Source organism: Argiope bruennichi, chromosome X1 (assembly GCF_947563725.1).
Source record: "Argiope bruennichi chromosome X1, qqArgBrue1.1, whole genome shotgun sequence".
In the NCBI taxonomy this organism is placed as follows: domain Eukaryota; kingdom Metazoa; phylum Arthropoda; class Arachnida; order Araneae; family Araneidae; genus Argiope; species Argiope bruennichi.
The window spans coordinates 82,372,603-82,387,128 of NC_079162.1; the positions used below are offsets into that span (position 1 = coordinate 82,372,603).

At 29.5% G+C, this 14,526-nt stretch overlaps 1 protein-coding gene across 1 annotated transcript in view; it reads left to right on the forward strand.

Moving 5' to 3' along the window:
• The window catches only part of LOC129958363 (zonadhesin-like), a 211,230-nt gene that overhangs the window by 150,357 nt on the left and 46,347 nt on the right, over positions 1-14,526 (forward strand). The window contains exons 32-36 of the mRNA XM_056070797.1: positions 5,928-6,024; positions 6,145-6,230; positions 7,631-7,819; positions 8,979-9,155; positions 12,825-13,098. Of these exons, the coding sequence (XP_055926772.1) occupies positions 5,928-6,024; positions 6,145-6,230; positions 7,631-7,819; positions 8,979-9,155; positions 12,825-13,098 (823 nt within the window). The remainder of the gene's footprint in view (positions 1-5,927; positions 6,025-6,144; positions 6,231-7,630; positions 7,820-8,978; positions 9,156-12,824; positions 13,099-14,526) is intronic.

Consider the following 14,526-nt stretch of genomic DNA (forward strand, 5'->3'; position numbering starts at 1 on the left):
CTTCATTCCTTATGCCATCTTTTTTAATGGTAAACTACAAAAACAGAACTCTAAATTTTATTTATGCAGACGAAAACCGATGCTGGTTAGAAACATTAACATAGGATGTATTCTACGCCTATTCAGCAAACATCCCCAAGAACTTGAAAGCTGGTCTCACAAATGTCCATTTGTTGACTAAACTGAAACAGTGTTTTTCATCAAAAAGAAAATAAGCCGCTAAACTCGAAATAAAAAGAAACAAAATTGAAATCCCATGATCTCATGAAGCTAAATATTCAGGAGTAATATTAGACAGTGACTTAATTTGAAAACTTCTCTAAAATCACATGAAACAAAAATTTCGATTCAAAAGATGTCAGAGAAAATAATGTGCGTGTTACTGCACAACTAAATACTACAAAGCTACAAATTTTCTCAACCTATGCTTGTTCAATCTGTTAATATGCAGTTAAAAGTAATTTAAGATCACAGATAAGTGACAAATATTACATTTAAGCAAATCACTACCGAGGTTTGGTTTATGAGAAACGTTAGCATAAAGTATGTACTTATAATTCCCTCTATAAACAAATTTATTAATTTTATTGCCGGAAAAATTCTACAGTAACTAAGACCAAATTGATAACGAAGCAATAAAATTCTATACCCCAACCCAAGTTATCAACATCAAAACATCCAACATCCCCAGTGTTATCAATATCCAATTTTTTTCTACTTTTGCATTCATTTCTATCGATTTATGTAAGTCCAACTTTCTTTTTAGATATCTGGAAATAATAAAATAGCAATAAAATTCTTATAAGCCACCCCCTTTCAATTCTTTCATCATGCTTAGCAGGATTCCTCGCCTCTGACGTCACGTCAGCTCTCTCTCCCAATGGCTTGCTTCATCATACAGGTATCATGCTTCTGATTGGCAGTTACCTGCTCTATGGAATTGCGGAAGGTGGCTCTTTAAGCCTTAACTCGCGCCTCCCACACCATTGGCTCCTGTTCCAACTCCCACTATCCAGTTCCTGATTGGACTGCTTAACTCTTAAACTTGAACAGCGAACAGCTCCTAAACTTGACCTTAACACAATTGAGGTTAAACTTCCTTTCTCCCAGCATTCTGTCGAGCGTGGGTAGCTGTAATCCCGGGGTAATCCGTAGGGACCGCAACCTACGTGCGCAAAAAATATCGATTAATTTTTCGAATTCCTAGAATGCGTTTCAAAAATTTCCCAGAATAAAAACTTCAGTGTTTAATCTGGGAATTAAATTGAATTGTTTAAATATTATTTTTTGACTCTTGCTATGTTTTCCGTTCTCAGTTTTCATTTATCTCTTCAGAGCCTACATACAAAATGAAGGTGAACTATGAACATATGATAAACAATAACAAGTATTTTATTTTTTTCACTTCCTGCGCATTATTTTATTCCGTTGGTCATCATTTAATACATTTTCTCTTATTTAGTTTTCTGTTGTTAGGGTACGTAAGAAAATATTTAATCATGAAATATTCAGAAGTCTAAGTACACCATTAAGAAAGTTTATTCAAATTACTTGAAGAGTGTTTAGTTTTGACTGAAATTTAAAATGCTGAAAAGTCATGCATACATAATTGCACGTCTTACTATGGCTGGGGGTCACACAATCTAAAGATATCGGATAATTTTTGTTTAAAACGTGTGGCAAATTTAGGCTCAATAATTAGGATTTCATAGATATGTTATCTATTTTATCCATTTAAGGAAGCTATGCTAAGACTATAAGCTGCGGCGTAGTCAACGACTCATTCTAAGGGGGGGGGGGGGTGAAAAATGACGACTCTAATAATGGATATTGTTAGCTTAAAAAACAAATATTTTTATGACGTTTAATTAAAACGGGAGTGGTCTTTCCCAAACTTTCTCGCACACTTTCTAATTAAGATATTATCACCATTACCCCTAAAAAATTTTGGACCTCATATAAGATCGCAGGATAATAGTTACGATATATTGATATTTGGAGTGAATGTAGTATTTTTACTGAATTTATTACATGATTCTTGGCGATTAATCTCTGACATGTAGTTAATATTACCCTAAAATCAAATTTGTGTTTTAGTCACTTCTTTCCAACTGATTTAAAATAAGATTTGACATAAAACAATTATAGTCACAAAATCACATATTAAATTTGATGTAATTAAATCATTTCTTTAGTTATTTTACATGATTGTGAAAGTAGAGACAGACAGAAAATCACTCTCTTTACTGTTTGGTTACAAATTTGACAGACATCTACACTTTAGATGTTAAATCGGTATACCAAATTTTATTCATTTAACTCTCTGAGTTTTACTGTTATCGAGTTCACTAGTACTCGAAACATCAGACAGATAGACTTCTTCTGAATGGATTTCGCTCACAATTTGACAGAAATTCAAAAATGTGTTGTTAAAACCATGCACTTAATTTCATATGCCTAGCTCGAAGCATTTTGAGTTTTGAAACAGACAAACAGACTAATGGACAAATATAATGCAAAAATTTCTTTTTTTTTTTTAATTAAGGGGCCTCTAAACGCGGAGATTCGTTAAAATCGCAAGTTTTAATGTTTTTGACGATTACAATACTTCTCTTTGTATATTTGTTATACTAGAAAGTAAAAAAAAAAATCCATGCATACTGTGAGATATAGTTTGTCATTTTCGATTATTTAAAAATAAAAATCGGACAATTATACTTCGTGAAAAATCTAGCAATGAGAGAGCAGTGATATTAAAAGCTTGAAGCGTCTTGAGAAAAATCAATAGTGGGAAAAAATCTTAAACTGCAATAAGTACCAAAAATAACGGTTTATAACTTTATTCCAAAAAACGTTAATTGAGACAATTTGTTGCCATCATGAATATCAAATGTATCATTATGTCTTTTAAAGAACAGTACAAGTTTAAATAATTAAACTTCCACCGTTTAAATTCGTCCGAATATTGTTGGAAATCAACTTCAATGCATTTTTGATAAAGATATTATTAGAATGATATAAACAATTTTGACAATTACAGATAGAGAATTTTATAATTTAATTGCTATTTATGAAATATTTAGAATGTAAGTACTTTTTATTGAATGCCTTAGCATTTTTAATTTAAAAAGTAGTTAAAGAGTAATTTAAAAAGTAGAAAAGTAAAAGTCTTTCGAAAAAATTTCGGAAATAAGATTCTACTATTGATGTTACCGATTTCGTGAAACAGTTATTTTTCTTTGCTTAAAGTGGCAAAATAAGTTTTGAACGGGTTCAAATATTGATCGAAAATAAGTTTATTTGAATCATAGTAAGTATTCTAATTATTTTATCATCTTTTGGTGATATATATGTATTTTATTTGATTACATTCACTGTGCAGACATAATAAAGTTTTCACGAGTGTGTCTTTAGTGTATTTTTCCATAAAATACAAAAAAATTACAAGTTCAAAAGTATGTAGCTTTTTAATTCAATACACCTTTCTTGTTAATACAGTACAGGTAAAAATGCATTTTAAAGTTAGTAATATTTAAAATAAAAGAGAAAAAAATTTAAATTTGACAGAAGCTATATTCTTATCATTGAATTTTTTTCTCGATAAAAATTAACTGCGATCTTTTGAGTGAATAAAGGAATTTTTAAAAAGTTCACTTTCAAACAATGAAGACTCTGTGTTGTTTTTGTATTTAAATAATAAAGATTATGCAGAATTGATTTTTAAATTATATATTAAATTAACCAAAATATATTGTAACTATAGATAATATTTTAACATTCTTTTAATAGAGTATTCAAGGGATTAAAGGAAAGAAATCTAATTATCAACGAATTTAATTGAAATTTTTTGAGTTAGCAAAGTATCATCACAAAAAGTATTTTTTGAATAATTTAAAGAATTTGAAAAATATCTAGATAACTATTCAAAAATCTGAGTAAAATAAGCATTAAAAACATAAAATAAACATCTCCACTTAAGACACCTTCCAAAACCGATGTTTAGAGTATCAGTAATCCAACTTATTGGGCGATTTTATTACATTAATTACAATATTAACTTTTTCTTTGTGTTCCTAACTTATATTAAATCTGGTACTAAGCCATTTTTGTTATTTTCGGACTAAAGTTTAATAACCAAAAGCTCGTGAATATACAATTCAAAAAAATTGTTAAGAGTTTATAGACAACAAGAATGTATTTAATAAAAATTATGTATCATTTATTTAAAAAAATTATTGACTGCTTTTGTTCAGTACTTGTTCCCTCGTTAAGAATACAAATCTTCATGCAGTTATTTTCTAGAATTCTACGACTTTAGCATTATAACCATTTGCCGACTAATCGCGTTGATTATGCGATTTGATATTTGCCGGCGAGAGAAAATCGACTGGAATTTAAAATAAAAATACAGATTATCTGTTCATCTGTATAAAAATAACATATTTTTAAACCTACGATTAAAAAGTTATTTTGGAGGTATTTGGAATACGAGGTGTGCATTCACATGAAGCATAATTTGCATTTTCTTTGCCCAGCAAACATAGTTTTGCTGCGTTTGTAGAGACAACAAATATTTCTTTTGATTCTCAAATTAATTGAATAAAATGTCAGTACATATTTCGCAAAAATACCGACTAGAGAAATAAAGTGTCACACCCTTTCTTTCTGTACTGTGATCACCGTTTTCATGTCGCTGACGTGAAGAATAAAATGTCATATTTGATATTCCTCTCAAATATTGGAATATTTAGAAAATGTCAAGCCAGACTTTTCAATAAACCAGTAACATGTACTTTTGGCACATAGAAAATTGAATTAAAAATGCTCTTTTGGAATGTCCCATCTGGGAAAATAAGAGAGCCTTGCAGCTAGAAAACTGTTGACATCAAAAGACTTGTGTTCATTCCGTAAATACGCTATAGCAATTGTTCACTTTGCCATGGCAACTAGAATCAATCAAGTGGCTCAACCTCTCTAAATCCACCTACGACTTATTTATTCGTATTATTTACTTGTTTTTATATATTTTTAAACCTTTTATCTAAATTTATTTCATTATTTAATTTAAAATTGTTAATATTTAATTATATTAAAATTATTTAAAATTATTAATTTCATTATTTTTCAAAATTATTTATTTTCTTCTGTTGCATATATGTTGTTATTTCTTACTTTGTTTATGTATTTATTTTCTTTGTTTTTATTTGTATTTTATTTGACATTATTTATATTTTATTTTTATTTTATTTATTTTTACTTCATTTATTTCTTACTATTGTTATTTATTTCTTACTATTGTTATTTATTTCTTACTATTGTTATTTATTTCTTACCTTTATTCTTGTGTTGAGGCGACCTGCTTTTCTCCCTCCGAACTTCATTAGGTCAGGTCAGAGATTCTTGATTGAATATATAATCCCTTCAAATATTGCCAACTAATGACTAAACTGTCAATTCAGTAAAAAATTTTGGGTGGGAGACTCCCCTCAGTCTCTCCCTCTTCGCCATGTCCTTGCGTTTAGTTCATTAGTTAGGGTTTCATAGGTATGTTATCTGTTTTAATATGCAATGAACCATGATGAGCTCAGAAGTAACAAATACATATTATCAACTCCCCACCACCACCATCCTCAGTTGTGACCACATGGAAATCTAAAACCGATGACACCTTGGATACTATACTAGTAACATTCAACGGATTTTTAGAAATTTATTCAAGGTCATTTCATAAAGATGTATGCATAGAAATTTGTAGCTTCTTTCTTTTCTTTTAAAAGACACGTTAAAATAGTACATCTCCTGGGTAGAAACTATTGAGTTTAAACAGGCTTTGTTATATTATGTGTATAAAATACTTCAAAATTTTATTTTATTCTAAAAATCTTAAGTTTATCAATTAGATTCAATGAACTTTCTTTCCTTTAAAGAAAGGTGCTGTATACTGTGAACGACGGAATGATCGCTGCAATCCTCAGTGCACGAATCCCATTAAACTTCCCGGTCAGTGCTGTCCAGTATGCGACGGTAAGTGTCAATAAAATATTTTACTTGCAGTTATAAGTGCACGATTCGTTTCAAAACAAAGCATTCGAAAATTATGTATTGATAGCGTGTTTTTTTTTTTTTTTTTTTTTTTACTGTTAGGTTGTGAATATGAAAATAAAGATTATAAAAACAGAGAGCGCTTCACACCAAATCCAGATGAGCCTTGCTTGCAGTGCGAATGTTCAGTAAGTAAATTCTATTAAAAATGAGTAAGTTACATAAATAGATTACTTTAATCTGAGCATTTCATTAAAATCATAATCTTGTAAATTTTATGCTTTTAGCACAATTTCCTTTTTTTTCCCGGTTCATTAATTGCCGAGCTGTTATCACACGTTAATGTAAATTTAAGAGGAGTCATTTCTGTTTCTCGTCGATAAACAATAGTACCATTTCTGAAAAAAAAATTATATCTGTTTATATAATATAAGTAAAGAAATTCTATGGGGACAATTTTCAGAAATCCTTTGATCTGGCATTAATAAGATCCTTTAAATTTTGTTAATTTTATGCATACGAATATAAACATTCTATATATGGAATATTATAATCTTAGAAAAGAGTTAACCAAAAATTGAAAAAAAAAAGGGGAATTTTAGTCTTTATTATTTTATGTATTTCAGTTTGCAAAGTATTCCTGCGAAGAAAGTATGGCTTACAAATAAATATTCAAACCAATACATTAGTAATTTTCATTGTGATTGAATTATTAATCTGCTTTAACAAAAAGTATCAACAATATTCAGTAGAATGTTATTAAATAAGTCAATATATGATAAGCTGTCCTTCATTGTAGCTGTGTAAACATTATACTTATTTAAAAAGTTAATCATAACTGGCATTTCTAAAGACACTGTAATTTGAACAGCAAATAAAGCAGAAATGGAAACTTGAAAATAGAAACAAGAAATTATAAAGAGCTAAATATGGGAATATAATTATTGCGAATTAACTTCTTATTTTTTGAAAAAAATAATTAAAATATATATTTTTTGGACGACATAATGAATAAATAATTACCATATTCTGATTTTCTTACCTAATCTTGATCAGAAGAAATGGCCTGATATGGCTTGATGGAAAAACTAATTTCTTAACAAAGCCTTCAAAAATCATATGAACTTATTTCTTTTTGTAGATAATGTTAAGATATTATATATTTTGAAGCAATGCTTTTGTTAAAAGAATATAAATGATTTCAACATGGTGTGTATATAATTATTTAAATAGAGAAGCGTATGTTAATGACTTTAAATAAAAAATCCCTCCTTTAAAATTCATTATAGATTTCAGCCCATACTAGTGTACTAGTCTCTATCGCGTTTTCTTTGTGTTTTTTTTTCTCATTTTGTAGCCTTTTATATTATGATTTGAAATCTCTATTATCGAAAGTATTTCTTCACCACTTTAAATGAATAAATATGAAATTAATCAAATAATTTTAAATATTTAAATAGTTCATTAAAATTTCAGAAATGAATGTGTATAAATTTATATTATAGTGAGTTACAAAATAGGTCGATACTTTTTTGCCCACTAAACTTCTAATCCATCTGAAATATTAGTCTATGTTTTCTTTTTATAGAACGGGAATGTCCGATGTTTTCAACAGCAATGTCCAAAGCTCAGTTGTCGGAATCCTCAGAAGATCGGAAATAAATGCTGCGAAGAATGTGTCGAATATTGTGTGGATGGAAACAACAAAGAGAAGATTTATCAAGAAGGCGAAGTTTGGTTGTCACCTGAAAATGAGTGCAATATTTGTACTTGCAAGGTAAATTACCAATTAATTGCTCGGGTAATTTTCAAAAATTTAAGGACATTTGGTTGAAGAAGACAAGATAGATATTATTTAGCCTAGAAACTAGCAGGAGCATCTCCCCTCGACTTCTGTATATTTATAGAATTTAGCACCTTCTTTTATGCTCTCTTTCTTCCTCTTATATCTTTTGAATGTGTAGGGGAGTTGGGTACTATAGGAAGGGAAACGACAAATTATCGCAGACATGAATGCCCCCTCACCCGATTTCCGAGAATAGTGATTCAGCATGCCGTGTTTTGTGCTTCATATTATAATAATGGAGACTGACTATGCATTTTGGACGACTTTTGGATCGAATAGACTTTGTATTAATACAGATTTACAATTTTAACCTCAAGACTATTTATCAAATTATACTTACCTAAATTATTGCGTTTACTGAGTTACTGTAATCTTATACATGCGAATATACAAACTAACAAATTGTCACATCTTTGACATATTTGGTCCAAAATTCAATACATATCTACAATACTGATGATAACATTATATACCAAATTTCATCCATATAATTCGTTGTGTTCTTACGTCACCGTATTCACAAATATAGGCAGAGTCATTACTTTCCTTTGACAGATTATCCCATTGGGGGTGACACCTCAAATATATATATATATTTCCATATAAGTAAGCAAATTATCGCTTACCCAGTGAGTATAATAATGGTGAGGGGTTGAGTTACCTCCATACTGATGTCGGGTTATACCCATCGTAGGTGATAGATGTATGGGCCGCACCATAATGGAGACCATTTTGCTTACATTTTCTTAGAATAAACACATATTCAACTTTTATCAAATTCGACAAAATAATATCAATTATATAAAAATAAGAATTTCTGAGACTAGATATAATAAGGAAAAAGTCATTTTAATAATATATGCAAAGAAAAACAATTACCCTCAAAAACTGAATTTATTAAAATTGGCCAACCGTTAACATCATTTATTTTACCCCCGTTTCCTCTATATAACTACATTTTTGTGTTCAATGCGAAATAAGTTTCATATTTTTGACAGTTTTTCTTTCCGTACTTTGTATACATGATAATAAAAAAAATTACATTATCCAATAGCAATTCTTTATACCATATTATTTTTTTATTTTATAGGATTCCATGGTTCAATGTCGACGTGCAGATTGTCCAACTACACATTGCCAACATCCAGCTGCTCCTTTTGGAGTTTGCTGTCCTGAATGTGAACACTGCGAATTTACGCATAGACTATACAGAAATGGTCAAGAATTTACGCATGAAGAGGATCCATGTCAAGTATGCAGGTGTGAGGTAAAAATGTCTTTCTTGATCTAAAATATAACCAATAATTCTTTATAGATTAATGAGAAATATAAATATGTGTAATATAGTTTTGTGAGGAGAATTGGATTTTTAAATTGTTAAAGTAGAGAAATGCGTAGGTATCCCAGGCCTGGATATTTATTTTTTGTGGCATTTTCAGAGTAATTGAAGTTTTTGCCTTAATTTAATTTACAAAGGACATTCACTCGAACTTATTCTAGCTGGAATCGGGTATCATTTAACTTTTGGAAAATTATTCTAACAACGTTCCTAATTTACCTTCTGTATATCTTAATCATGTTGTTATAAATATAAGATATGATGTTTTATAATTAAAAAATGTCCGATTATACATATAAATAGTAATTAAATTCCGCTAAAAAATTTATCACATTTTTTACTATTTTGTTTAAAATTACTTTTAAATTTAAATTTTGAATTTTTTTTATACTCAAGATATTGAAATTATTTTTGCAGGTGACTCAAAATTAGATGTTTTATTCTTACAATTTCTCAACATTTGAAATTTAAACTGTTATTATTTTAATATAAATAAAAGTCATCGTGACAATGAATGTATGTATTATATCCCATATCTCCTCCTAAACAATTGGATCGAAATCAGCCAAATTTTGCACACTTATTATGTAAGCCAAGAGAAAGAATACTTTCAACATTTCAAAAAGAAAAATGAATTAAATATTAATTAGATAGTAACAATAATTTCTATTTCTCAGCGTTAATTCTGAAAAAAAATTATTCCACAAAATATTTTAAGATAACCAATTGAATATACAAAATTTTAGCTTTTTAATGATGTTAACCCTTTCTAGAGCCGTGGAAAGTATGCTTCCAACCAAATTTATCAATCTTTGTATGAAATTATGTAATTTGGCATAAGTTCTGACAAATTTTTTTAGTAAAACAGAAACTAAGATACTTCAGTTCTTTATCTCACACAAAATGATGTGTCTAGATTTGTTACTTAATTATTAATTAACCAAATTAATTAATTAATCAAATTAAATTTATCTAATAAGCTAAATGAATCGCTTTTCTTATTCTAATTTCAAGCCTAAAAATATTTTAACATAATATGACTAGAAAAAATGGCCCTTTAAAGGGTTAATTTCATTTCAATGGAATTTTTTCTTCAGTTTTTATTAATTTTTCAAAATTTAATAATTGAATTAATGCAGACGATTTTAAAATAAGAAGATTTATAGGTACTCCGTTGCTTGGCTATTTATTAACTACCTTACATTTATTTTTTGATATTACTGGATGTTTAGATATAAAAGTAACGTTTCGTTTTAAAAGAATTCTAAAACTTATTTAGTTAGTTTAATATATACTTCTATTACACTCTTCTATCATCTTTACCTGTGTCTTCTATGATGTAATAAATAAGAAATATTATAATTGAGAAGACTATAGATCGTTATAGTAGTGAGAAATTTTGCGCAGTGATTTAACGATGCCAAAAAAAAAACACAAGTTCACATTAGCAAAATTGTAGAAGAACATTAAATGTAGTTAACAACATTAAATGTAGTTAATGAACTAATAGTAGTAGTAGTTAATGAACTAATAGTAGTAGTAGTTAATGAACTAATAGTAGTAGTAGTTAATGAACTAATAGTAGTAGTAGTTAATGAATGTAATAATAAATGTAAATTAAAAGTAGACGATTAGTAATTTATATCAGAAACAACTAATGGGTTGGTTTATTTTATGTTTTTTCTTAATGGGAAATTAACTATCTACTAATTGTCTCAAAGCGTTCATTAGAACCTTCAGCATTTATGAATAATATTTGAAGTACTTATATAACAAATTTTAAAAACATATGGAGGCAATGAACTATCGGCAGCTTTTAAAAATCACTTGGCTAAATTACGCTCTTATTTTATTAAAAAATACTTCAAACGATAAAAGGATTTTGTGTATCATAATACTTTAAAGTAAAATAGTTTCTACATTAAAATATTAGACTTGAAAGCCTTTTAATCCCGATCAACGGCGGTTATATCAGCCAGTAGATCTTAAAGCTAAAATCAATAAAAAAAATATTTAAAAAAAATCTGACTTTGAAGTAGAGAAAGGGAAAAGGGAAACTGGGGACTAACATTACCTAAATGGCTTAATCTGACCCTGAATACCCTTGAGGGCTTAATCCTACTGTGCATGCATGACATTTAGGTTTTAACCTTTTTGTCGAGAAGCTCAACTGCACAATGCTCCCGGCCAAATTCTTTATTAAAGCTTTTTTTTACACAACCCACCATTGACATATCCCGCAGTTTCCGTGGATTGGATGTCAGTCTACTTTCTGCTGCATCCCTCGATTTTCATGCGATTAGCAAAATATGAACATGGGATTATATTTTGCTATCATAAATTCGATTTCTATCAGGCTTTTATCGGCGAGTTTATACTAACAACTCCTTTCGCTTAGAAATATTTGAAATTATTTGGAGTTATTGCATTCAAACAGTGATTTAAAAAGTCAGAAGTCAGAAGGTTAATTCACTATTTTCAAACATCAAGCGAAAAGCATTTTTCTCTGTAATTTATTCATGTGATTTTGGGGCATAGCTTGCATATGGATGCATATCATCACTTGAAGTTGCCTCCCAACCATTGAAAAATCTTCAGAAGGAGCATGAGTGGTCTCTCCGAAACTTTCTCGCACACTATCCTACAAAGATCTTATCTCCTTTTCACCGCATAAATTTTTGGCTCTGGGGTAAGGCCGCGAATACCTTGCACTGCATTGGTGAATTATAGTTGCGGGATATAAATCTTTGACTTGAATCTAGCATTTTTACAGAATTTATGGCAAGAATATTTATTTTAAACCCCGTTTTACCGAGAGATTTATACAAAAATTTGACGCGAAACTACAGTTACAGTCAAGATAACATACCGGAGTTCATTGATTTAAGTCATTTAGTTTATGAGTTATTACCTTTAAATGCATGCGTAAGTGCAAACATATAGGCGGTCAACCCTTTTGGTAGATTTTAATAAGAATATACATTTTGTATGTTAAACTTATACATTAAATTTTACCTACGTAGCTCTTTGCGTCTTGTAGTTATCCCGTTCATTTGTACTCAAACAGCCACCCAGACAGACTCCTGCGAATAAATTTCCGTCAAAATTTGATAGAAATCTACAAATTCGGTCATAATTCCTGATACTAAACTTCAGCCATCTAGCTCAAAACGTTTTTGAGTTATTGTGTTTACAGATGGATACGCAGACATAAAGGAAAAAATGTTTTTCGGACTCGGAGAAGTCTGAAACGTGGAGATCCGTCGAAATCTCGAGTTCGGGTTTTTTGAGGATTGCAATAAAATTTTCTTTTATTAAAATACCAAAGCATTTTTTTAGAATTACAAAAGTTGTGGAATATAATGGAACGAAGAATCATTACAGATATTCCCAATAAAACTTATATAAATAAATATATTTTACAATTTACTTTCTGGCATATTAGAGTGAAAATCAAAAATTCAAAACGACCTCTTCATACTTCGAAAATACATTCACTTATATTTATTTTTTTATGTAATCAAATAATATAACGCATAGTTCTGCTAACTCAAATTGCAACTTTCAACTGATGTCGCTTTTTCAAAACCCATTTAGAATGGAACCGTATCCTGCGACACTATTCTTTGTGATCCACTGCCGTGCATGCATCCTGAAGAACTGAAAGGAATTTGTTGTCCTATATGTGTTCCAGATGTGAAATGCCGCCACGGTGGGAAAGTGTATGACGCTTGGGAAAATTTTTTGGATCCTGATAATCCCTGCAGTGAATGCGTATGTGTTGATGGAATGGCCAGTTGTCATCCTGTTCTTTGTCTAAATACGGAATGCCCAAATCCACAGTTTGGACACTGCTGTGAGTCGTGTGATGGTAAGAAATATTCATTAATATGTGGTCCAACCAGTGTTCACTTGTACATTAAGGATATAGAGCTGCCGTACCAACTACAATTATATTTTATATTAAAATCTTTTATTTCCATTATTAATATTTTTGCTTTCTTTTCTACGCTCAGAAATAGATAATGAAATAGAAATAGAATGAAATAGAATAGAAATAGATAATAATAGTAGATGATTATTAAAAAAAGAAGTTTCAAAATTTAAATTAGATTTTTATAAACTAATCGAAATTTTAACGTTTTTTCTTATAATTTCGAAGCCTATTATCACAAACTTAAAAAAATTAACTTTTCCGTAATAACAATTTTGTCCTCGCATAATTTTCCCTCTCATTTTAAGAAATTTTTGTATGCATTTTTAGGAATTTTTTTTTAGAGTAGCTTTTCATTGTTGTAACTACGACTTTTACAGACATTTGCGTTGTATCGATGTGATACATATTTGTGTGTGTGTGTGTGTGTGTGTGTGTGTGTGTGTGTGTGTGTGTGTGTGTGTGTGTGTGTGTGTGCACGTTTTCGTATCTAAGATTTAGAGTAAATTTTTAAAGTTAAGATACAACAAGCTATGATGCCACAAATTAGAGATTCGAATTTCCTTTATTTTTCCTCTACTCAGTTATTTGCTTATTTATTTATTTCCTGATTCCTACCTAAGGTCCGTTTTCGCTCGCTTGATTTCCCCCTCCCTCCTTTCTCTCTCTCTCTCTTCTGCTTTTTTACTTTTTTCTGGAGGGAGGGGATTCGGTCATGGTTGCGCAACCACGGCGACTGGATGAAAACGAAGCTAGTTTAATGCATAATATTTATTTTCTTTTATTAGAAATCACTCATCTAAAAAAGATACGCCGCATTTTTCTAAAATACAGTTCAAATAAATACAAAAACAAATATTAGGCAACTGAAAGGTAAAGATTTTGAAAATTATACTCCAATTGTATTCTCTTGAGAAATATTTTTTTTCCACCGCTGCTCGTTTTTGAGCTAATGAGCCATCTTTGTGGGCAATGATAATTGCTGCATTTTTTTTTTTAATGTGGTATTTTTTGCTTTATGAGAAGAATGTGGAAATTAAACTTATGAATTTTGAGTTGCAATTTGGAATTCACTCTTCGCGTTTATATCTTCTCGTCTATATGCTTGAAAAAAATAAATAAACTGTCTATTTTTAAGAGATGACATCAAAAATTAATTCAAAAATAAAAATTTAATTTTCTTTTATTGTACGTTTATGTATTAAAAATTGATGAGATAATTGCTGAAGTTCTTATGGATTTGTCTTCTCTGTCTGTTTCTTTCAGAATCTAAAGCTTATGATTAACACATTTAAACTAAAGCAGATGCACTTTGCTATATATTTTGAATCTTAGAGTCTAAACAACTATGAAATGATTAACGGA